The 23,312-nt window shown below is 44.2% G+C and overlaps 1 protein-coding gene across 1 annotated transcript in view; it reads left to right on the top strand.

Annotated features, from left to right (window-relative positions):
• ptprk (protein tyrosine phosphatase receptor type K) overlaps positions 1-23,312 on the top strand; it is a 182,390-nt gene that overhangs the window by 57,724 nt on the left and 101,354 nt on the right. The window contains exons 2-4 of the mRNA XM_080745394.1: positions 5,954-6,076; positions 20,357-20,517; positions 22,808-22,918. Of these exons, the coding sequence (XP_080601520.1) occupies positions 5,954-6,076; positions 20,357-20,517; positions 22,808-22,918 (395 nt within the window). The remainder of the gene's footprint in view (positions 1-5,953; positions 6,077-20,356; positions 20,518-22,807; positions 22,919-23,312) is intronic.

The raw sequence follows: 23,312 nt of genomic DNA, 5'->3' as shown, positions 1-23,312 counted from the left end.
ATCACGGCTATAGTGTAACAGAACACAGCTGGGAAGATGGTGCCATGCAAGACATACTGGTGCCAATGCGTTAAACATACTCATTTTATCTGTAATTTTCCACTGCTTAGTATGCAATGACACAAAAACTGAGAAATAGTATTATTTCATTGATGTCGGGCAGAAACCTTGTATCTCCATCTTTCAAATTTTTATGTTTTTTTCATAAATTACTGCCCTACTTCATTATTCACGTATCATGCAAGAATGTCACACAAACGTAGTGAAAATAGCCGGTCTAGAAGCTCTTGCAGATCGGATATTTGCACTTTTAAAAAATATATATTAATAAAAAGAAGGGAAAAGAAGTGTGTGTGTGTGTGGGTTGGAGGTTTGTTAACTAACAAGGCTAAACAACTTGAGCGGCTAAAGTTCAGCGCTCTGCCTTGGTAGGAAGTCTCCCAAGGCTAAATGTTTCTGCACTCGTACAAACAAGGCCTGAGTGTCCCTGGATGTTCCGCCACTTAGACCACTAAACAAAGACATTTTCTAAAGCGTGGAGGAGCTCAAAAGGGAAAATGTTTGTGCTCCACCTTTATGTGAACTCTGTGTTTAATGCTGGCCATGAAGGCTAAAAGGGATCTGTTCATGCTTAACTCGAAACCTTGGTAAATAAGCTTGCTAATCGACTCGCCAATTATGCAGATTTACCATTCGCGTTTCCAGTATCTTGCGCACCACTTTTGTATGGAAAACATGGGCTAGCACAAATCCCCCAAACCCATTTGCCTAAAAGTCTGTGAAGTCCTTTTAAATGTTCCTCCGCCGTTAAAACCAAGGTTGAATGTTTTCTGTCTGACTCACGAAGAATCCTTTAGAATTCATTGGGAAAGAAAATATATGAATGTTCCTCTCCCTACATCTCTCTCTCTCTCTCTCTCTCTCTCTCTCTCTCTCTCTCTCTGTTTCCCACTGGTTTGTAGATGGAGTGATTCTTGGAATTAATCCCATAACCATTTTGTTAGCTCACAGTGTTTGTTGACCGCTTGGGTGCTGTAGGCTGACAGACAGGCACACAGAGAGACACACACTGAGTTGTTTAACCCATGCGGAGCCTGGACTGCTTGACAACAAGATGTGCTCTGACACGGACCCTGTGGGAGACTAGGAGTCATGGGGGTCCGTCCCCCACCTCCTTTGTCTCTACGGTACATGTCAAAAGATTGGACACGCCTACTCATTGGAGGGTTTCTGCTTCCAACTTTTCGTCGGAGAGTTCTGACTTTCCGACGGGCAGCTTTCCGAACTCTAATTTTAAAAGTAATGCTTTTCAGAAGATGCGAGTGACGTCATTTTGTAGTTGAACCGGACCGGTTTGGTGGTCGGAGACAGTATGGACAGGCCTTGTGAAAGTCTCCTGTGAACACTTGATGTTGAGATGCGTTCGCTACATGAACTCTGTGTGACGCATATATTTGGGCCGTAATTTGAGGTGCAGTTAATCGCCGATTTCTGAGGCTGCCAACTCTAGAAAACCTATCCGCTTCAGCAGAGGTAGCTCCTGGGTCTTGTGTGGCGGTTCTCGCAAAAGCCGTTTTCCCCACATAGCAATTGGTGGATTTTGTGTCTGACTCTGTATTTGAAGAAACTTTCAGATAAATGGACATGTCATGGTCATTTCTACTTGCTTACATCAACTGTTAAAATACTGAGACACACACACACACACACACACACACACACACACACACACACACACACACACACACACACACACACACACACACACAAAGAGGAAAATTACATTACAGCGTGTTGCATTAAACATCAGTAGAACTCTACTCTATTCATCCATGATTGGGTTCAGACCACAGCAGATCAGAAGGGGGGAAGCATTGGCATCCTCTTAGGGCGCTTGCCGGTTGCCCTCCACGTGCCCTCGCAGCGACTGGAGGGAGCTCGCCGTGACAAAAGACTTTAATTGAATTGAAAAGTGAGTGAATGAAGAAAGGCTGGGATGAAAAGAAACGGGAGCCAGGAGGAATGTGAACCGCGGTGCTCCCCGTCGTCGGCGGAGGGAGTCACACGACTAGCACCCCTGCCTGCAGGCGCACGCGTTGGCCCCGGTTTGATGTCGACTTTGCTTCTCCTCCGCCGGGGACTGTCACCGATTTGTGTCCGTCTCTCCTGCCTGAGCGCAGATCACACGGAAGGTTCTCCTCTCCTCTAAAAGCCCTCTCCGCTCGCTAAAACGCCACACTAGGAGCTTAATAATACAGCTGCTTGTCAACAGAGCTGTGCTGCAATAACTGTCCCATACTCTGAATATTGTCAGAATATTGTGTATAGACCAGGGGTTCCCAAACCTTTTTGGTTCAGGGCTCCCCTACGTTATATTCATAATTCTCACTCCCAGCACCTTATACAGTATTTATGGCATAGTTTAGCGATTATGTTGCGAGGAAAAGGTTGAGATAATAGCCATTTTGGTTAGAACTAACTGAAAATAACTTTGTACTTGAAGTTTAAAATGATACTACATATATTTTTTAAGTGTCCAAATAGATTCCAAATTCCAATCAAATTATCTTCCGGCACCCCTGGACTGCTGTCATTTCACCCACTTAGAAAACCCCTGGTATAGACTGTTGCATGGGCCTTTGTGGACTGTACAAGGTAATCCAACCAATTGACGTGCCATAGGTATAGCTAGCCCGGCTTTGATTATAGAGGGCATGCCTATCTGGTCTGTCTATGAAGCTTTCACAATCGTTCCAAATTAAAATGGTCCATGGCTCCATGCATTAATGTCTTCTCGCTGTATATTTGTAAACAGTTTATTTTTGTTGTTTTTCTCATTTATAACCTCCACTTCCAGGTAACTGGTACATTTCTAAATTGACCATTTTGATAAATTGAACGTGAAGCTATGGCCAACACTTCATAGACTACATCACAGTCTGCAGTATATCATATTGTACGTCTCAATATCATTGTTGTTGGGTGGAAACCTTGTATCTCCAAGTTTCAAATGTGTACGTTCATTCGCAAAGTAAAGCCCTGCTTCATCATACAAGGCCGTCGCACAAAAGTAGTGAAAACAGCAGATCTACAAGCACACAACGCCTCGCACCCACGAGGCGTTGTGTGCTTGTAGATCGGCTGTTTTCACTAGTTTAAATCATTTTTAAAATGATAAACGCAAAACTAGCGGTTTTGGACATACAAGGTTTCCACCCAACAACGCAGATATATGACCCACCCGCTGGTCCGTTGTGTGCTGTCAGTACAGAGTAAAACATGGTCTTGAGAGGATTGCTGTTTGACCAACAAGCATCTTTGATTCATATGACTGTGGAGTCCCCCAGCTATATCACTCCCAGCTAGAACATCCACCATGAGCCACATGCTGCTGCTAGCTAGCTAGATGAATCAGCTAGCTAGCAGCAGACAGCAGGCCCTTCCTGTCAGCCATGTAGATTGCTAAGCCAAAGCCAGCGTTGCCAAGTCTGCTTATTATAAGTGACTTTTCTGTAAAGTCGCTTGTAAATATTGGCTAAAGCGATGTAGGTTGTGCCATGTCTTGGACATCTGGCCAGTGATGTATATCAGACCATATTAATATAGATGACATCAGGGCTGTCCATATATGGTCATAAAAGGGATTCTGGGGAATACCCATTTATGGACTTTACATAAGGTATGTGGAGATCCAGGTGATGGTAGTCAGCTCCACATAGGGATCTCCATATATATGGGCATAAAAGGGATTTGGTTCCCCTGGCATCACAGGGATCCACAGGGATCTCCATATCTCCATATATGGGCATAAAAGGGAATTGGACAGTGATGTCAGAGCGTGATGTCAGAGTGTGAGAGTCGGTCAACAAAAAAGACAAGCGTTACCTTTGTAGTTTTGGGCTTCTTTTCATGGATCCAGTTTGCTTGTTCCCCTCCACAAAATCTGGCAACACTGGCCAAGGCCCATATCATTGCAAGTCGATTCGTTCAGCTTGCCATTAGCGACATGTGATGTCTGATGTCTCTCTATATTAGGGCCCTTTCCTGCAGCTAGCTCACAAGTGATTGGCCCCGGGCCGTGATGATGGGCTCAGATGATTGGCTGAAGGGAAGGATGGTTTAGTCAGAGGTGACTGGTATTGACCTGGAGTGATGTCTGTCTTGATGTTAGCCTTCAGGTGGTCTGCTAATGAGCTCGCACCGTCGCACGCACGCACGCACGCACGCACGCACGCACGCACACACGCACACACGCACACACAATAATCACAAACCAAGGTGTCGGTTGAGAAGGCGATGTCAGTCAGTCAGTCAGATCTTAGCTAGATTCTAGATTTGTTCAATACAGACATCATCACATGTGGATGCACTTTTAGTAGGGCTGTCATGATTATGACATTTTAGCATGACAGTTAATTGTTGTCACCCAAATAATTGCGATTAAATGATTTAATTGTGTTTTTGTCGTTGACAATTACATTTCTGTTTGGCTTTTAGGCTTTGAAGTTGCACATGGTAACCTGACTACCGCCAGATAGGTGGCAGCAGTGCATACCTATCTGGCGGTAGTCAGGTTAGCACATGGCAGATATGACACATAACCTAAATGTAAATATACAAGGAAACGAAGGACATATTTGACAACTTAACACTTTAAAAAGAGCATTGATAGTGGAAATAGCCGATCTACAAGCTCACAACGTGTTGCATCACGACGCGTTGTGAGCTTGTAGATCTGCTATTTCCACTACTTTTTGAAAGTGTTTGTAACTATATTAACATTTCTCAACATGGAAACGATGACAATTATGCAAAATAATTGCGATTACCTCAAATAATAAAATAAAATAAATAAAGACGATTATGTAATAATTGTGACAGCCCTAACCCTGCTGTGGCTTATCTTTGACAGAGGGCTCTAAGATAATGATTGGCAAATTAAAAATGTAACATCCACCACATGTGCTAATGTCAGAGTGTGACATTAAATTGTTAGTTAAGAGATTATTAATGCTGTGATTTTTTTTTTCTCCGCAACGCTCTAATGGTTAATTCATGCTCCTTCGCGCGAGGGTGTCTTTTTCTCCAAAAATAGACGATGCGTTCGTTGTGCGCTTGTAGATTGAAGCAATAAGCCACAAGAGGTGAGTGATTACCTGGTATTTTACACTGGCTGAGAGGCGTAGGGAGACACGTGGCGCAGCTGAGTGTCTCCAACCCTCTCAGCTGGTGTAAAATACAGGTAACCACAAGCCTTGCATGGCTTAGTGCTTTTCTAAAACGGTTACAATATGGCAACATGAAAAATCATAGACGTGTACCAATTAAAACTGTTCTATGTCACTAATAATTCACTATAAGGTCTGCTCTGCAAGAAAGTAGTCCCCAGCTACAAGAAAGTAGTTCCCGGCCAGGCTGCAGAAACAGCACACCTGTTACTTGCAATCAAGTTCTCTAGTCTAGCTTCACAACCCTGTGGAAAGAAATAACGCACCTGGGTTTGATATAAACTGATTAAAGGTGTGGGTTATAGGGGGTACGGTGGCGCAGTGGTTAGCGCTTCGCCTCACAGCTAGAAGGTCCTGGGTTCGATTCCTGCCGGGGGACGCTGTGGGTGCTGGGGGCGTGTTTCTCCCTCCGTGTCATCAGCGCCCACACCCTAGGTGGGGTCGGCGATAGGGCCTCTCTGTGTGGAGTTTGCATGTTCTCCCTGTGTCTCCCAGGGTTGATACCCTCACAAAAACATGCAGTAATCCTGGTCTCAATAATGCCTCAACAATCAGAATCAAGGAATGGAACTAGCCGTTTTAGAAAGGCTATTCTTGGCACCATCACCACCATTGTGCGACAAAGTATAATTCTGTGTTTCGTCAATCGTCATGAATCTTTGGTCTGTACTAGGACTACTAATGACCGCTTTTCCCCCCTTTTCCCCTTCTTTTTCTCCGTGCAGGGAGTTGCACGTTTGACGAGGGCTTCTCCACGTGTGATTACCAGCAGGACCCCTACGATGACTTTGACTGGACGCACATCAGCACCCACGAGGTCCCATACATCTCGCCCCACCTGCCACAAGGTGAGCCTTTTATTCATCTGTACCATCCATCACCCAGGGGTGTCGCACCAAACTCTGGGCCCTGGGTGGTACAAGGATCCACTCGCGTTTTGTGCTTTAACTCGGTGCCGCGCTGTAAGCTTGTATATCTGCTATTTTTCGAAAAATCTTAGAAATTAGTTCGAGTCTTTAAATATTTCCTTCCAAGGTTTTTTGAAAAACCTGTGTTTCTGTGTGGTGCTCAAACCTTTTCATGTGAAGGACCCCCAAAATGATATGTATTTGGCCACGGACCCCCATCTCAAATATTTAGTTCCAGGGACCCCCCAGAAGCAAAATTTGAGATACAAATGTTCGCATAAAAAAAACACATATATTCAAAGATTTGCACACATTTTCACGACTTTCCAAAAATAGCAGATCCACAAGCTCGCTGCGTCGCGCTGTGAGCTTGTATATCTGCTATTTTTCAATAGCTAAAGTATGAAATAATTAAGGACCCCTCCACCTTGGGCCCCTAGTAACTCAGTCCCACTTCCCCCCCCCCCTTGTGACGCCCCTGCTTTTATTCATCTATACATCCATCATTACCCATTCATCCATCATCACCCCGCTCACCCAAGTGTTCCAAATGCTTAGTCATCCATCCATCTATTTATCAGTCTATCCTTCATTCATTCATCCCTCCATCTCCCCACACCTCCTTTCCTCATTCTCCTCTCCTCTCCTCTCCTCTCCTCTCCTCTCCTCTCCTCTCCTCTCCTCTCCTCTCTAGGGATGGGACTATAAGCGATATTATCGTTTATCGTGATAAAAAAAAACACTCACGATAATTGTATCGTGGGAGATTTCATTCATCGTGATATCGTCCTCCGTCATGCACTAGGATCAATTCACCTTTTATTTTGACGAGCTGCATACCATTTAAACCCTCTATATTGGTAAAAGGTACTTAATAATATACGTACTTGATACAGTCTTTTTTTCCCCACTCTCCATCAAATGTCTTTGCCAAAAAATAGTTGATCTACAAGCTCACAATGCGTCCCATTTGCGACGCGTTGTGAGCTTGTAGATCTGCTATTTTTTGGCAAATGTTCCGCCACCGGATAATGGATTTTGATCATCGCGATAATATCGCAAATCACGATTTCTTTGGTCACAATAATCGTCCCATCCCTACTCCTCTCCTCTCCTCTCCTCTCCTCTCCTCTCCTCTCCTCTCCCCCCCCCCCCCTTAATCAGTTGTTTTTTCTGCAGGGTGATGATGAAGGGGAAATTAAATCTTTCTGCCTGGAGGCTGAGAGTCTAATTAACGGGATATGAGGTCGTTAATCCATTTAGAACGGGTACACATTTTGTGTATAATTATTTTATGCTTTGACTAATGAAAAATAGCAGATATACAAGCTCACAGCGCGGCACCGAGTGCCACGCTGCAAGCTTGTAGATCTGCTATTTTTGAAAAATCGTGAAAATTAGAATTTTGACCACGATTCTGTAAGTGTCTTTTGAATCCTTCTAAGGTTTTTTGAAAAACTTGTGTTTCTATGTCAGCAATCTGGCCAGCCATCGTCAAAGAAAAGGTCATTTTCACTTAAATGGAGCTCAGTTAGTCTGTTCTTGAGAGACTACTATGTCAGTGGTTCTCAAACCTTTTCATGTGAAGGACCCCCAAAATCATATGTTTTTGGCCACGGACGCGCATCTCAAAATATTTAGTTCCAGGGACCACCCAGAAGCAAAATTTGAGTTACAAGCGTTCGCTTTGAAAATACATATATTCAAAGATTTGCACACATTTTCACGACTTCTTCAAAAATAGCAGATCTACAAGCTCGCAGCGCGGCACTCGGTGCCGCGCTGTGAGCTTGTATATCTGCTATTTTTCACTGGTTAAAGCATTCAATAATTCTAGACCTAAATGGGTTAATCAACCGGCGGTGAACAGGGAAGGTTGCCTCCTTTACATGGTAGAAGCAAATGTTACAACATGAGCCGGCTTTACAATGGAGAGACAGAGAGAGAGAGAGAGAGAGAGAGGCACTCTCGCCCCCACTTCGGTGTCACGACTATGACAGTGGAACGTTAACCACTGGCGGCGGGGCCTGTTTTTGGGCATGTCATTGATGGCGAAAATCTTCAACAAAAAATGTTCAACATTCTTTTAGCGGGGACTGCCCATAAGTCCTACATCTCATTAGTCCTAATTTGGTTAGGGTTAGGTTTAGGCATAGTTTTACTGAGGTTAGGGTTTGGGTTAGGTTTAGGCATAGTTTTACTGAGGTTAGGTTTAGGTTTAGGCATAGTATTTTCACTAGGTTAACATTCACCAGATTCGGACTCTACATTTTGCAGATGAAATGGGACATAATACGTGGTTAAACCAGCTTCAAAATATTCAAGTCACAAATGTTGAGAATCATAGAAATTAAATGTTTAAAGCACCTGAACCCTAGTATCCTCATTCTGGAGTGAACATTTGGAGTGAACATTTGGCAGCTTTTTTGTGTAGAGAGAAAAGATGAGGGGACCAAGGATAGGCCCCTGGGGGACACACACAGGTCATATAAGCCTTTAGTTTTAAGCTGTTTAACTCCTATCCAGCCTCGCTGTGCAAGAACCACCACGTCAGAACTTTGGCCTTTTTTCTTGTTTGTTTGAACTGCTGCAGGTAAATGGCTGCACAGCATTTAGAATTTCAACAGCTTTAGTATTTTAAGCACTTTAACCCTATAAGTAGGGGTGGGCGATACTGGAAAAAAACATTATCACGATACTCTTCATGCAGTATCACGATACACGATATTATCACGATACTGTTTTATGCGAGTTTTTAGGTTTATTATGATTATTAGACCCACACAGATATTCTATTGATAATCTATTCATTGTTATGCTGCATATAGAAAGATAGATATCCTAATCTATGATTTGTTTTAATGATAACATTTTGATTTTGGATTAAACAATTAACATCTTTTACCTCAAAATATTTACTAGTTGGTGTGATGATGGTTCAGGTCATTCAAATGGGTCCAAGAAATGTTTTATGGGTTCCCATAAAATATTTTTGAGTGTTGTGAGCTTGTAGATCGGCTATTTTCAAAACAATTTGGCTAAATCATTTCGGGACCTCTCTGGGGGTCTCGACCCACAGGTTGACAACAACCCATGCCTTACCATTGAAACTTGGGGGAAAACAAATTACCCTATACGACCAACCAAAGTCAGGAGGTTTGTTATGATACAAGCTTTCTTTTTACAGAATTACTCCGTATTTTACAATACAGTTATCATCCTAGCTTTTAGCTTTTCTACTAAACAAAAATGGCATGGTTTTATAACTAAGCCAATTATGAAATAGACGCAAAATAGACGCTACGATTTCACCGCGAGACACACGCATGCTTCAACGGTGAAAGCATAACAAACAAAGCACTTTATAGCTACTTGTTTGTAGTTAATAAAAACAGAAGCATGCATTTACAAGGCGATCTAAATCACCTCATCAATACTGCCAGAACACACAGCTGTGGACTCCACTCCACTCCAGCGCACGCACACACACACACACACACACACACACACAGCTCAGCAGTTTGCAGTGAGATGGCTGATAGCGATAGCAGGACGGATAAAGTAGTTTGCGTCCTGTTAGTTTAATGCATCCATTATTAAAAATATGCTTCAAAGAATGCAGGGCAAGCTGCATCACTGCTTTATAAAGTCCCGTGAAAGTGAAACTAAATCGTGGTCGTGGACCAGTGTGCCGTGCTGCTCGGTGCTCCGGTCAGTCAGACACTCGTTGCCTGTCTGCGTGCTGCCCGGGGGCGGGCCGTGAAAGCAAAGGGACAGATCCTCAAGCCATATGACACGTTGAGCCGCGACACGTTGTTAGCTTGTAGATCTGTTCTTTTTGGTGAATTACACCACCGTACTATAGAAGTATAAATTAAGCAATAGAGCAGCGACTCATAGAACGTGCACTCGCTGTATCCAGAACCTTTTCTGTATGACTGTTTGTATCACGAGAGAAACGATAATCTGAAAAGGCATATCGTGGCAAAGCTGTATCGCCGAGACGATAATTATCGCCATATCGCCCACCCCTACCTATAAGTAGCCCTATTCTCAGGTGAACGTTTTATAAAAATAGCAAATGCATTGTGAGCTTGCATATCGGCTATATTCAGCAAGGATATTTAGTGTGGATGGGAAAAAAAAGTAGGGGCCCTAATTGTGACCGTCAGGTCGCAGTTACTATCAAAACCTCCACCGGCTGTCAGTCTCAGTCTGTCTGTCCGTCATGTCACACTTTTCCTCTACTCATATCTCCGCCACCGTTGCCCCTATCCATGCCAAACTTTGCACACACACTCCTTGACTGCCAAACCTCAACCTCCACCCCTCATTTCTCACATGGCCCTCTTCTAGCGCCACATGGCCCTCTTCTAGCGCCAAATGTGTTTTTGCAAAACATATTTTTGAACACTGCTCGTACAGATTATGACCTAAAATCACGCAAAACGGTACACAGTATGTCTAGAGTCATGTCATCAACATGGATCTGTCCCATTTAACGCCACCATCAGGCCGATTCTTGCGAAACACATTTTTGGACACTGCTCCTACAGATTTTACCCTAAAATCCTGCAAAGCGGTACACAGTATCTCTAAAGTCAGGCCATCAACATGGATCTGTCCCATTTCCCATATTCCCTCCTGATTGGCTACGACTGCCTTCTAAAGTTGATATCATATGACTCCGCTCAAGTAAGGTTTAAGTTGTTAAAAAGTTCTAACCATAGTGTCACGTTAGGTGAAGATATTAAGGTGTTTTCTGCAGAATCCACTCTGGAAAACAATGTGCTTGGCATTCTGCAACATAATCCCATAATCTCAGTCCCATCTGAATATCACACCTCTCTCTCTCTCTCTCTCTCTCTCTCTCTCTCTCTCTCTCTCTCTCTCTCTCTCTCTCTCTCTCTCTCCTCTCTCCTTCTTTTCTGTTAATCTCCTCTGCTCTCCTGTCGTCTCCTCCGCTCTCCCCTTCTCTCACGGAGGATTAAAATGCTATCACTTTGTTACCATGACAATATATCAGCATTATTTATCTCCCATGCTTATCACGGTGACAGCCCAGCCCAGCTGACATTTAGAGAAAAGGTTCAGTTCAACACCAGGCCCTTTAGAACGCACGCACGCACGCACGCACGCACGAACGCACGCACGCACGCACGCACGCACGCACGCACGCACGCACGCACGCACACACACACACACACACACACACACACACACAGACAGACAGACACAGTAGCCTCCCATAATGCTTTCTTTTGAGCTTTAGTCTGCCTCCGTATTGGAATGGAGTGGTGTTTGTGTGTGTGTGTTAGGGGTTAAATGCTTTGCCCAAGGGCACACACAGGGGCAGGATCTGGCATTTAGGGCTGTTAATGCCGGGTAGAGCAAAGGCAGTTATAAGGGCCAGTGGAGTGGGCAGTTCGTTCCGATAGGCGTCGTCGATGGCGTAAACATCAGATGTGTGGCTGGCATTTACCAGAGCAGCAGATGCCAGAGCCACGGACAAGGTATTTAGAGGACTTGGTGTCTGGGGGGGGGGGGGGGGGGGCTTAAATGCCGGGGGGGAGACTCCTGCCTGCTTTGTGTTAATAATGTCATCACAGCATGGGGGGGGGGGGTGGTTCCGGGGGGGTCCGGAGGGTAGTGTGGATTGGATGCTGCTTGGAGGTATTTAGTTGTCCTGCCCTTCAGGGAGAGGCGTGGAGAGGTTGGATGGTGTGAGAGGGAGCTTTGATTGTGCGTATCGGTCAACTGAAGTTCGGACCGGGTTCGTTTTAAAACATAGAGTCAGTGAATTCCTCAGCGTTGACCATTATAGGGTCAGTTGAGTGAATCTTTACACTCTCAGAGCTTAATTAACCACATTAACCGTGGCGTAATATGTTAGAGCTAAGATTTTGCAAATATTGTCCTTATTTATTGCAGGAATAAGGGCTCGAGCACATGAACCTTAACCTTTTTCTCGAAAAATAAACGAGCGAGCACTATGCAAAAATAGCAAATCTATAAGCTCACAATGCGTCTTGAGCTTGTGGATCAGCTATTGTTCGCTAAGACAGTGGTTCTCAACCTGTGGGTCCCAAAAAGTACAACATATGGTTATGATACAGTGCAGCACAACAAAAAATACAGATACATAAAAAATGGGAATGTCAGAGGGCAATATATGTTGGAAATGCAATGAAGAAGCTGGCACATATATCCATAAGACCAGTAAGACTCCCTAATCGGGAGATAAGCGACCGTAGGTCACTTATCTCCACAAATAGGGCAAAAATTTGTTTTTCCAAAAACTTCCGGATCCATGTTGATGACATGAGTGTAGACATACTGTGTAGTGATTTCCGTGATTTGAGGGCCAAAACTGTAGGAGCAGTGGCCAAAAATGTGTTTTAAAAATCGGCCTGTAGGTGGCGCTAGAAGAGGGCCATGTGAGAAATGAGGGGTGGGCTGTCCGCGTTGCCTTGGCGGACGAATAGGTACTGGCCCCGGCTCTCCCGGACGCTCCTAGCCTGAGTTACGGCATTTTATGTGAGCTGCAGTGGCAGGGGGTCCTCCACTGGGGGCGCCACCACTTTTGCATCCGTTCTGGAGCACCAGGAGTGGGTGGTCCCCAGGAATTCCCCGTGAGCAGCTCCGTTGGGGTGGTCATTTGGTCATTTTTGCACATTTGGTATTTTTTTTACACCTGGGGGTCCCCCAGGGACCTGGGGGTCCCTGGAACTCCGGGGGTCCTTGGAGGTTGTAGTTTGGCAGGCAAGGAGTTTGTGTGGAAATTTTGGCATGGATCGGGCCAACGGTGGCCGAGATATGAGCAGGCCAAAAGTGTGACGTGTGAGGTGTGACTGACGGACGCACGGACACCTCGAGCAGCTTTCTGTAGTAAGATGCGACCTACGGTCGCAACTACTTTGTCTTTTAGGAGACATTAATGTCATTTTATCATTTATAAAATACCTTTCTTTTGCCAATTATTGGGGGGCACACTTTTGGAAGAACAGTGGGTTTTTGCTAACCTGACTTTCGTCAGATGGTGGCAGTAGTGCGTAGGCTACCGGTCTACTTTACCATCTGAGCTCTCTCGGGGGGAGTTGATAACGCTCGTAAAGCCCCGGGCCGGACCAATCAGTGGCAGCTACGGGCGGGCTCTGAGCGGCTCTGAGCCAATAGAGTCTGATTGCAGACCACGTGGAAACACAGGAGGCAGATTCTGGGTGTAATGTCATGCAGACAAGCCAATATGAGTGGTTGGAGTTGGCACTCCCAGACTGTGATAGACAGACGGCCCCATCCAATCACCTGCTAAATAATTTTAAAAAATGGCCCGCCCCTTACATCGAGTCTGCCGGAGCAGTACCAGCTGCTGCTATCATCTGGCGCAGTCAAGTTAGGTTTTTGCAGGGTGTGAAAGAAGGATTCTATTTGTGAGGTTGTGGTTTACACATGGAGGTGACGTACGTGGCAAATGGTGGCCAACATTTATTTATACAATTATATTTTAGTGCCTCGTCGCCCACGCTGTCGTCCCAGCTGCCAGTCCTCCTCCTCCGTGCCTGAAGGCCATATCCAGAGAGCAGGTCTGGGCTGGCAGCCTTCATGAAGGAAGATAAGAGTCTCTCCAATCTAATCTCTCTTGGGGGCTGGTGTTGGCACTGCCCGCTATGCCAGGGGGGCTTGGATGTTACTTTGGCGGGCTGAGGCTCGGCGGGCCGTAGCGAAGTGGAGTGCTACAGGGATGACGTCTTTTGAGTAGGCCAAGCCGGAACCATGGCTTCCCACCAGGGGCGTCGCACGAAATTCTGTGCCCTCGGTACAAGGATTCACTGCGGGCCCCCCATGTTCTTCATGGGGGGGGGGGGTTTAACCCATTTATACTGGGAACGCATTATTACACATTATTTTGTGCTTTAACTATTGAAAAATTGAAAAATTGAAAAATATTTTTGAAAAATCGTGAACATTTGTGCAACAGACATGAATGTTTCTATGTCAGTGGTGCTCAAATGTGAAGGACCCCCAAAATTATATGTATTTGGCCACAGACCCCCATCTCAAAATTTTATTTAGTTCCAGGGACCCCCCCCCCCCCCCCCCCCCAAGAAGCAACATTTTAGTTACAAATCTTCACTTAAAAAATACATATATTCAAAGATTTGCACACATTTTCACGACTTTTCAAAAATAGCAGATCTACAAGCTCGCAGCGCGGCACTCAGTGAGCTTGTATATCTGCTATGTTTCAATAGCTAAAGTATAAAGTAATGAAGGCCCCTCCACCTTGGGCCCAAGTAACTCAGTCCCACTTTTCCCCCCTTGTGACACCCCTGCTTCCAACTGCAGATTTCCAAAGGAATTATCTCGTCGCATGAAGTAAGAAAATAATCTCTGTAGCAAACAGATGATATTGACGTGTTTTGCTCAATGAAATTAATCTCTGCAAATCCACAAATCAACACTCTATGATGACTGAAAAACAGACGATCCGGGCAATGGAGGAAAAGCCTCTCTATTAAAACAAGGCGATTGGGGGGCGCCCGCTGGCCTACTGGTCCAGGCTCGCATACCCCATATAGGCTCTAAAGCCTGACAGTGAGTTGTGTGTTTGAATCCCGATCCCGACCTTTGATGTGTGTCTTTTTCCGTCTCTCTCAATTCAATTTCAATTCAATTCCGTCTCTCTCTCTCTCCTTGTTTCCTGTCTATCTACGTTGAATAGTATACTATCAATAAATGCAGAAATTCCCCAAAAATGTATTTGATAAAATAATTGTGGTAATGAACAGGTACAACAGGCACTTCACAATGTGTAGTGAGCTTGCAGATCAGCTACTTTGGAAATAATCATTACAAAATGTAGTAATGCTGCCACTGTTGGCTAATGTCAGTGCAAGATATATAGTAGTGCACCAGACATCTTGTTCTATGTTGTTTGCATTTCTATTGAAATAAATGAGGTGTTTGTTCTGTGACATATCTGGGTCTCAGGGCCGATATGGAAGCAGCGTATCCTGCTCTTAATGTTAATACACTGTAACACAGATTCCTTCCAGCGCAATTTGAGTCACGTCGTCAGCAAGGGTAACACGGGGACGACACTGCTAATATTTAGCTAACTAATCACTGTAATTAGCAGTAACATTTTGCAGCAGGCAGAGTTGGGTTTTTCGATAAAGGTTTTTATGTTGTGCGCTGTGTTGTGACATATCTGGGTCTCTAGACTGATGGGATTATTTTTAGCTGGCGTACAACATCTTGGCAGCCATCTTAAAGACGTTTCTCATGTCAGCCATCTTATGTCAGTGCCAAAAAGAAAAGCTCTATTGAACCATCATGTATTAATTTAGTATTTTTAGTACCGAACATAGCAGTTTTGTATATTCTAGTGGGCTGTGAGAAATGCAGATGTCATCAAAGGAGACAGTTATTATTGTGGAATTAAAACTGAATTGTGCGTTGTCTCAAAGAGTCGTCTCTGTTTTGGGAGGATGAAACATCTGAATGAAATACAATGAAGAGACATTACCACAGTTCTATAAAATAGCCTTTTAACTGAATTACAATTATGATTATATTATTCCTTAGCATTCTTTCCATTGGACTTTTTAAAGGCAATCATAAAATAGATTGATGTTAGTGCGATGTTGGTGTGTACTGTAGATGGTGCTTCTCTAGACTGGTTCCAGCTTGGTTCCAGTTTGGTTCCAGTCCACCTTGGAACTGGTCCATTTGAGAATCAGCGATAAACAGCCTCCCATTCAGAACCAGGATGTGGGATTAATCTTATGCTGCCATTGGCTGAGAGTCAGCGAGAGAGAGAGAGAGTCGCAGAAATAAAGAGGCCAATCCAATAAGTGGGTTACACTATTTGGTTTTGAAAAGCGTGTGTGTGTGCGTGCGTGTGTGCGTGCGTGCGCACACACTGCATGTTCCAATTGAAGCCTGCTGCGCTAGTGTTCCATTCTGCTGAGAACGGGGTTTTTCACAGTGGATTAGCGGAACAATGCACGATAACTCACCATTGTCTTACGAGCCATTGTATAGTCCCCTATCATATCCCCCAATGCCATTATAATATGCAAATAGAATTAACCCATGGAACAAGACAAGGGAACGCTGTATGGGCGACTTTTTACTCTCACCAGACATCCAATTAAATTAAAACAAACGCTTACTAGGCGGGATGGCAAAAATGACCACAACAGCTCAGTTTGCTGATGGGAGCTACGTGCGAGCATGTGTGCGGCCGTGCGCGCGTGACTGACATCAGGGGCTGTGCCACTCAGCACCGTCCCAGATTCGAATATACAGAGGCATTCCCAATAGAGTGTACTGTATCCTACTGAGATAATTAAATACTAATAGAATTAACCAGCAGTATGTACAGTTTAAGAACATGTTACTGTACTCCCCCCCCCCCCCCCTTTCTGCTAAGGGATCTATTCCCATAAGGGCAGGATGGAAGAGAAGAACAGAGGAGAGGAGAATAAATAATTCGATAGAGCAGAGGAAATAATTTGATAGAGTAGAGGGAAGAAGAGGTGAGGGATTTCTGAGGATTTGAAGTGGAGAAACAACGGGAAGATTTCAGAGATCCTGTCCTGTCTTCTCGTCAGCTAGTGGTCTGTAGCATCCCTATTCTGAGTGGAACATTAGCCTAAAATAGCAGATCTACAAGCTTACAACGCCAAGAGGTTTGTAGAGGGAAAAGAAGAGCAGACTAAAGTATTTGACGGTTCAAGTGGATAAACATTACTCCAACATGATGACAGTGCCGTCAAACAAGACTAAGCTGTCTAAGAAATCTATGAACATTTTTAATCTGCAACACAATTTTATAGAATATGTAGTGAGGGTCATCTCTCTCTCAGCTAAGGGGTCCCTGGCCTGAAAACATTGAAGACCCCTGTGCTAGAGGTTTCTGCAGTAGTTGTTTTCCGTGAGAGTACAAGAGCACAAGAAGAGGAGAATATCAGATTTCATCCCTTCTCATTTCGCAAACATCTGTTGGAGATCCGAGCTGATTACCAAAACATCTGGACGGACTGAAGGACTGTCCTGTCATCGGTGCGGTTTTGGCCCCCTCCCCGCCTCTCCCCAGATGCTCCACCAGTTGGAACCACGGTTTTCCCCCCCAGAGGCGGTGTTGGAGCTGACATCCTGTCGGTGTGTCACCCCGTGAGAGATGACGTCGGTTCCACTCAGTTGCCAATGTGAACTCAATCTGGCACTGGCCTTTTCCGTTTGTGTTGGTTGGAACGTCATTGACGGTACTACATCGATGGCATGAATAGAACATTTCCAATTACAATACCCCCAGCCTATAGATGAATGGGTTTCTTGTTACGCTTGTGTGGTGTTCATGACTGGGCAACATTTATGGTTTATCATTAGGGCCTAAGTCCGATTTGTATAAAGCCTTAAAGACCTAAGTCCGATTTGAAAATGACCTACTGTTCTGGAAAATGTATTACTCAGCCTCAGTTAGAAACAAAATTCCAAAACTATTTGATAGCTTAGACCTTTGGCTTTCATAGAAAAAAAATCAGAAAAAACGTAAAATATTTTTTCAAAAATGTCTGTACTACATACTGTACATACTGTAATACATGTAATACTGTAATAAATGTGTTCCCGGGCCTGAGGGGGTAATACACTTTAATGTGTAGATGTATAACAGTTTCAACTTGCAGCGCTGTAATTAACGAACATGGAATATAGGCAGAATTGTGGAGATCTAATTCTCTCGCTGGAAATGTCTCAATTAACTTCAGCCTCATCACCCTGCTTTTTTATATTGACGGACACATAGTAAATCTGTTCATATCCATTAGTAATTTCCTACCCAATTATTATTATAGGTGCAGCAGAGACATAAACCTTCCATAATCAGTTGGCTCCCAATTTTTGCCATTACTGAGCTGACATCAGCTAGTCTTAGACAGGAGCCCCCCCTCCGTGCCGTCCTGCTGTGGCCTTTCTCCAGAGGCAGGTGTGCCCCCCCCCCCCCCTTATTTACTGTGGAAATCTTTTGCTGAGCAAACATGTTTTTTTTTTCCCCTTCCACCCAAGTTAACATCCTGCTTCACTACAACACATGCAGTTCCTCATGTTCACACACCTGGGAACTACGCAGAGCAAACATGCCATGGTCTCTTCCGATACTGTATCTCTGAACCACAGTGCAAACTAGCTCTGGTCCATAGCGTTCTCACTAACGCTATGTTCCTCTGCAAAATGAAAAATTGCCACTGGATGGAGACACTCTTCCTGGTTGAAGACTGTTTTTTTTTACGAAACAGCGCTTCCAACGTCGCATAGCTGAATAGCACCCAACGAGACTAATGCTCTGTTAATGCGGTGCATTTCGGTCCTCTGGCGAAGCATTGCGAGTTTGTAGATCTGATATTTTCAGCGAATATTCGCCCCTAGAACAGGGATGCTGATGTTAACGTGGTTAAGTTAGTGTGACATCAGCCTCTCCATATAAATAATAGTTCCTTTAGGAGGAGAGGAGTGGAATGTAGAAATAAAGATGATGAAGGAGGAGGGAGGAGGAGGAGGGAGGCCAGAACAAACTGAGTGATTAAAAGTAGAGGAGGAGAGAAGAAAATGAAAGTGTTTAGAGGAGCCGAATACATCTGCTTCTCTTCTCTTCTCTTCTCTTCTCTTCTCTTCTCTTCTCTTCTCTTCTCTTCTCTTTTCTTCTCTTCCCTGGCTAACATTATAGACAACAAAGGAGGAACATTGAAGATTGGTGTTTGTGTGTGTGTACAGTATGTGTGTATACGTGGAAGGGAGGGAGCGCTTGTAGACTAAGCACAAAAGAATAGAGGTGTGTGTGTGTGTGTGTGTGTGTGTGTGTGTGTGTGTGGGGGCGGCGGGTGGGTTTACAGGGGAGGGAAGCCACTGATAGAGTGATGAAGTGAAACGCGGCTCAGCATTTCTTCGCCGTGACGAGAAACGCACGGCTTGGAACAGACGATGTCAGAGAGAGGACAAACCCAGGGAGGAACCTTAAAGAAAAGAGGGGAGAGATGGGGAGGGCTTGTGTTAGACAGGCTCTGTTATCAGATGGCTTACAGATGGCGTTCTCCTCTCAAACTGACCAGCAGCAAGCAGGAAGTCAAAGCTGTGACTCCTCCACAACAGGCCGAATGGAAAGTGCATTATTGTGAATCCTGCTGGCTGGTGCCCCACAGTCACAATGTTCCACATGAAAGGCTCTGGGCCCTGGGGTTGTTGGACCAGAACAGCGGTGTTTCAACCTGTGGGCCGGGGGCCCTGAGGGTATTGCAAGGGATAATATGAAATGAACATGAACACATTTTTTTATTATAATAAGTATACAATGTTCATGTTGGCTCTGTTTATTTAGAGCACAATCGATTGACTATTAAAATAAACAATTTCTGTAAATATTCAAATTTAACCCGGATCCTGCCTCAGACATACATGGCTAAAATCCTGCCGGCCATCCTGAGAGATACAACAAAAGTGTATCCCTTTTTGAAGTGTCTCTATTTGGCATAACATGGATTGAAACCTCACCCGCTCAATGCATTCCAAGACTTTCTAGTCATTTGCTAACTACTTAACCACTTAGACCAGGGGTCTTCAACAGGGGGTCCGGGACCCCTAGGGGGTCCTCAGAGTTACTACAGGTGGTCCGCCAAATCCTTGTGTGATAGGATCATTCTTTTAAATTAACAACTTGAACCCTCGCATCCCTATTCTGAGGAGAACTTTAGCCAAAAATAGCAGATCTACAAGCTCTCAACGCCTCGCAGCGCAAGGCGTTGAGAGTTTGTAGATCGGCTATTTTCGGCAAATAGGTTTGGTGTTGAGGTAGAAAAGAGCAGACCAAGTACATAGTGAAAGGTCAAGTTTACAAAATATCGACAATTTAAGTGTTGTCTGAAAATACACATTAACATGAATCCAACATAGCCTTATGACAGTGCTGTCATACAACTTGCATTCTATGAATCCATCTATGAAATCGATGAAAATCTGCATCACACATTTATACAATATGTAGAGGGGGTCCCTGCTTTATCTCTCTCTTAGCTAAGGAATCCTTGGCCTGAAAACGTTTGTTCTTTCTTTTTCCGTCTAAACCAAATCTCTTTACCAAAAACTCGCCAATCATTCCTCCAGGCGTTCAAGTGGATGAATGTTTTGTATAACCTGTTATCCCTCTCTTTCTGCCTGCAGGTTCCTATATGTACGTGGACGTGTCCCAGTACGATGCCGGGGAGAAGGCCAGGTTCCAGCTGCCTGTCATGAAGGAGAATGACACTCACTGCATCGACTTCAACTACCTCCTCACCAGCCCCGATGGATCCAGTCCTGGAACGCTCAATGTTCTAGTCAAGGTATGAAGAACATTTACTGCCAGTCAGAGCTGTCATTTCATGAAAATATATATTATGTAAAAAAAAAAAAGCCCTATTTCAAAAATAGACGATATAAGCTTGCAACGCATGGCGGCGCATTGTGCGATCTGCTTGTGTATATCCTGCTCAAGTTGATCTGCATTGTGTAGATCTGCTATTTTTGAAGAAAAAAAAGAAGAAAAAAAAAACTTTGTGTACATGCCCAAACTAGCTAATGAATTGCAGACAAGAAAACACAGCTATAACAAATTATGATGTGTAAAGAGCTTTGGAGGGGGAAAAGAGCAGACTAAGTACTGTGAAAGGTCAAGTTTATTAAGTATTGACCGTTCAAGTGGTCCCTGCTTCATCTCTCTCTCAAGTTCTCAACTAAGGGGTTCTTGGCTTGAAAACGTTGAAGACCCCTGGGATAGATAAATAAATACTGGTTGGTTGGGGTGCCTGCTTGTTCCTCAGGGAGTTGAACCGGGAGGGATAGCATGTTCCTCTGCGTGTGTTATGCCCTCCTGGTGAAACTACTCCCTACTGGGTGAAAAGCAGCGACTGCCAGCGCCACGTGTATCAGAGGAGACACGTGGTGGTTGTCTACACAGATCAACAGTAGAGGCTGACAGGGACTATTACATATGTGAAGTCTAATGACTAAATTGTGAAGACGTAACAAAACAAACAACTAAAAACAGTTTATCAATAAAATAGAATATCACATGCCGTAAATGATTCTGATGTGGCACATTTTTAAACAGGCTTTTCAAAATAAAATGTTCCATAATACGGTTTTATACAGGTTTTAGCCTAAACAGCCACTTGGATATTGAAATTTCATGTTCTGTCTGTTTCTAATTACAAGCCGTTTCAGATGCAATACCAAAATGCCCTTTGTTGGCAACAGGGCGCTGTCTTTGGGCTAAAATTGGAACGATACAGAGAATATTAGAGAACCACGATGAGAACCGCATAGAGTCAATCATAATCTTCTCTGTATCGTTCCAATTTTAGCACCACTTTACCGCATGGTTCCACCTCATATATATATAGTCCCGGATATCAAAAGAGTACCGTTCAGACACACCCATTCAGATAATCACTGAAATGAAAGGGAAGGCTTAGAGTTAATGATTTTTTTTTTTTGTTTTGGCTGGAAGAGACACTGGGAAGACCAAAAAATAAGAAAAAAAATAAAAATGTGAAATGCATGTAGTGTAGTCCCTTTAAGCTTGTAGATCGTCTATTTTTGGTGCGCGACACCCGCACACAACTAAGTATATGTCAGGCTTTCCGTGTTTTACAGCTACGACAGCATGTACGTGTCCTTGTCATTGGAGGATCTTGATGTGAGCCTGGACGTCTCGCAGAGCGTTCACTCACATCAGATAACACGCAGCTCGCTGCTGTTTGATGATGGGACGCCGTGATCAAACGCAGTGGCTGTGTTTACTTCACGCGACGATCTGCTTTTCATCTGCAAACCAGCGCTGATTTTCCTCCCTCTTGGCCCTCTGTTTTCCCTGCAAGGATTTCACGTGTTTTTTGGAAAACGCATTGCACTTGTCTGTCACTTCCAGTTTCACCGCTTTCCCCATCAGGGACGTGCTGGGCCCCTGATTCAGCCCGGGAAAAAGAGTTGTAGAGGCCCTCATTGCGCGCTATAGAGAGAGAGATCTCTCTATAAGCGCTGCTGCTACTCAAAGATTTGCCATTTCATATCATGACAAGTGACAAGCCAGTGGGCCAATTACATAAGTTATATTTTGTCGTTGTCGGGTGGAAACCTTGTATGTCCAAAACTGTTTGTTTTTTTATTTATCATTTAAAAAATTATTTCAACAGTGAAAACAGCCGATCTACATTGTAGATCTGCTGTTATCACTACTTTTGTGCAACGGCCTTGTATGATGAAGCAGAGCTTTGCGAAAAAAAAATTACAAATTTGAATCTTGGAGATTCAAGGTTTCTGTCCGACAGTGACGATTTACTTTGTTGGCCGCCCAGCCTCCAAAATGGAACGAAGGCCTACATTTTATTTTTAATGTTTTCCTAATAGGACCGGCCAAGAATGAACCGGCTGTTCGGGAGTTGTCCCGCTTTTCCCAATGGCCAGCACGTCCCTGTTCCCGATTCACTTTTCCCCCCCCGTATAAGGGAACGCAGGCGTTTTCTGAGTGCATGCAGAAAACGCAACGCACCAGATGTTCCTTGGCACGCAGTGATATTTAGTGTGTGGTGAGTGTGACTGCATAATCATTGCCTTATTGTGTCTCCATTCTAGGTAAACAAGGGGCCCTTGGCTAATCCCATATGGAACGTCACATCCTACACCGGCAAGGACTGGCTCCGTGCTGAACTGGCTGTCTCTACATTCTGGCCTAACGAGTACCAGGTAACCACTCAGATAATATTAATAATAATAATAATAGATTGAGTAAGATAATGTTTTTGTGCAGCCAGGTTACAGAGTATTTGCAAAGACCCAAATTTACATGATGCTGGATTATATGATACGAATGACGCGAATGTGCAAAAATGTGTCTGTTCCTCATCTTTATTGCAAGTTAAAATACCCCAACTTGAAGTTGAAGAAAATATTTTCGCCTCCTTTTATGTAATGGTGCATTCAAACCTGAAGAGATATATTTGTTTCTAGTCGCTTCAATCACTTCACCTTGGTCAGGCTGGTCAGCGTTGGAAAAATATTACAGTATCTCAGAATCAAGGCAAAACACCTGGGAAAAAAGGAGCCCCAGTTCGCTTCAGTTGGATTTTTCCAGCCGGGG

This window comes from Nannobrachium achirus (genome assembly GCF_963921795.1).
Source record: "Nannobrachium achirus genome assembly, chromosome: 16".
NCBI classification, from domain to species: domain Eukaryota; kingdom Metazoa; phylum Chordata; class Actinopteri; order Myctophiformes; family Myctophidae; genus Nannobrachium; species Nannobrachium achirus.
Note: the sequence above shows the minus strand (reverse complement) of the source record. Positions and strands in the feature narration are given on the sequence as shown.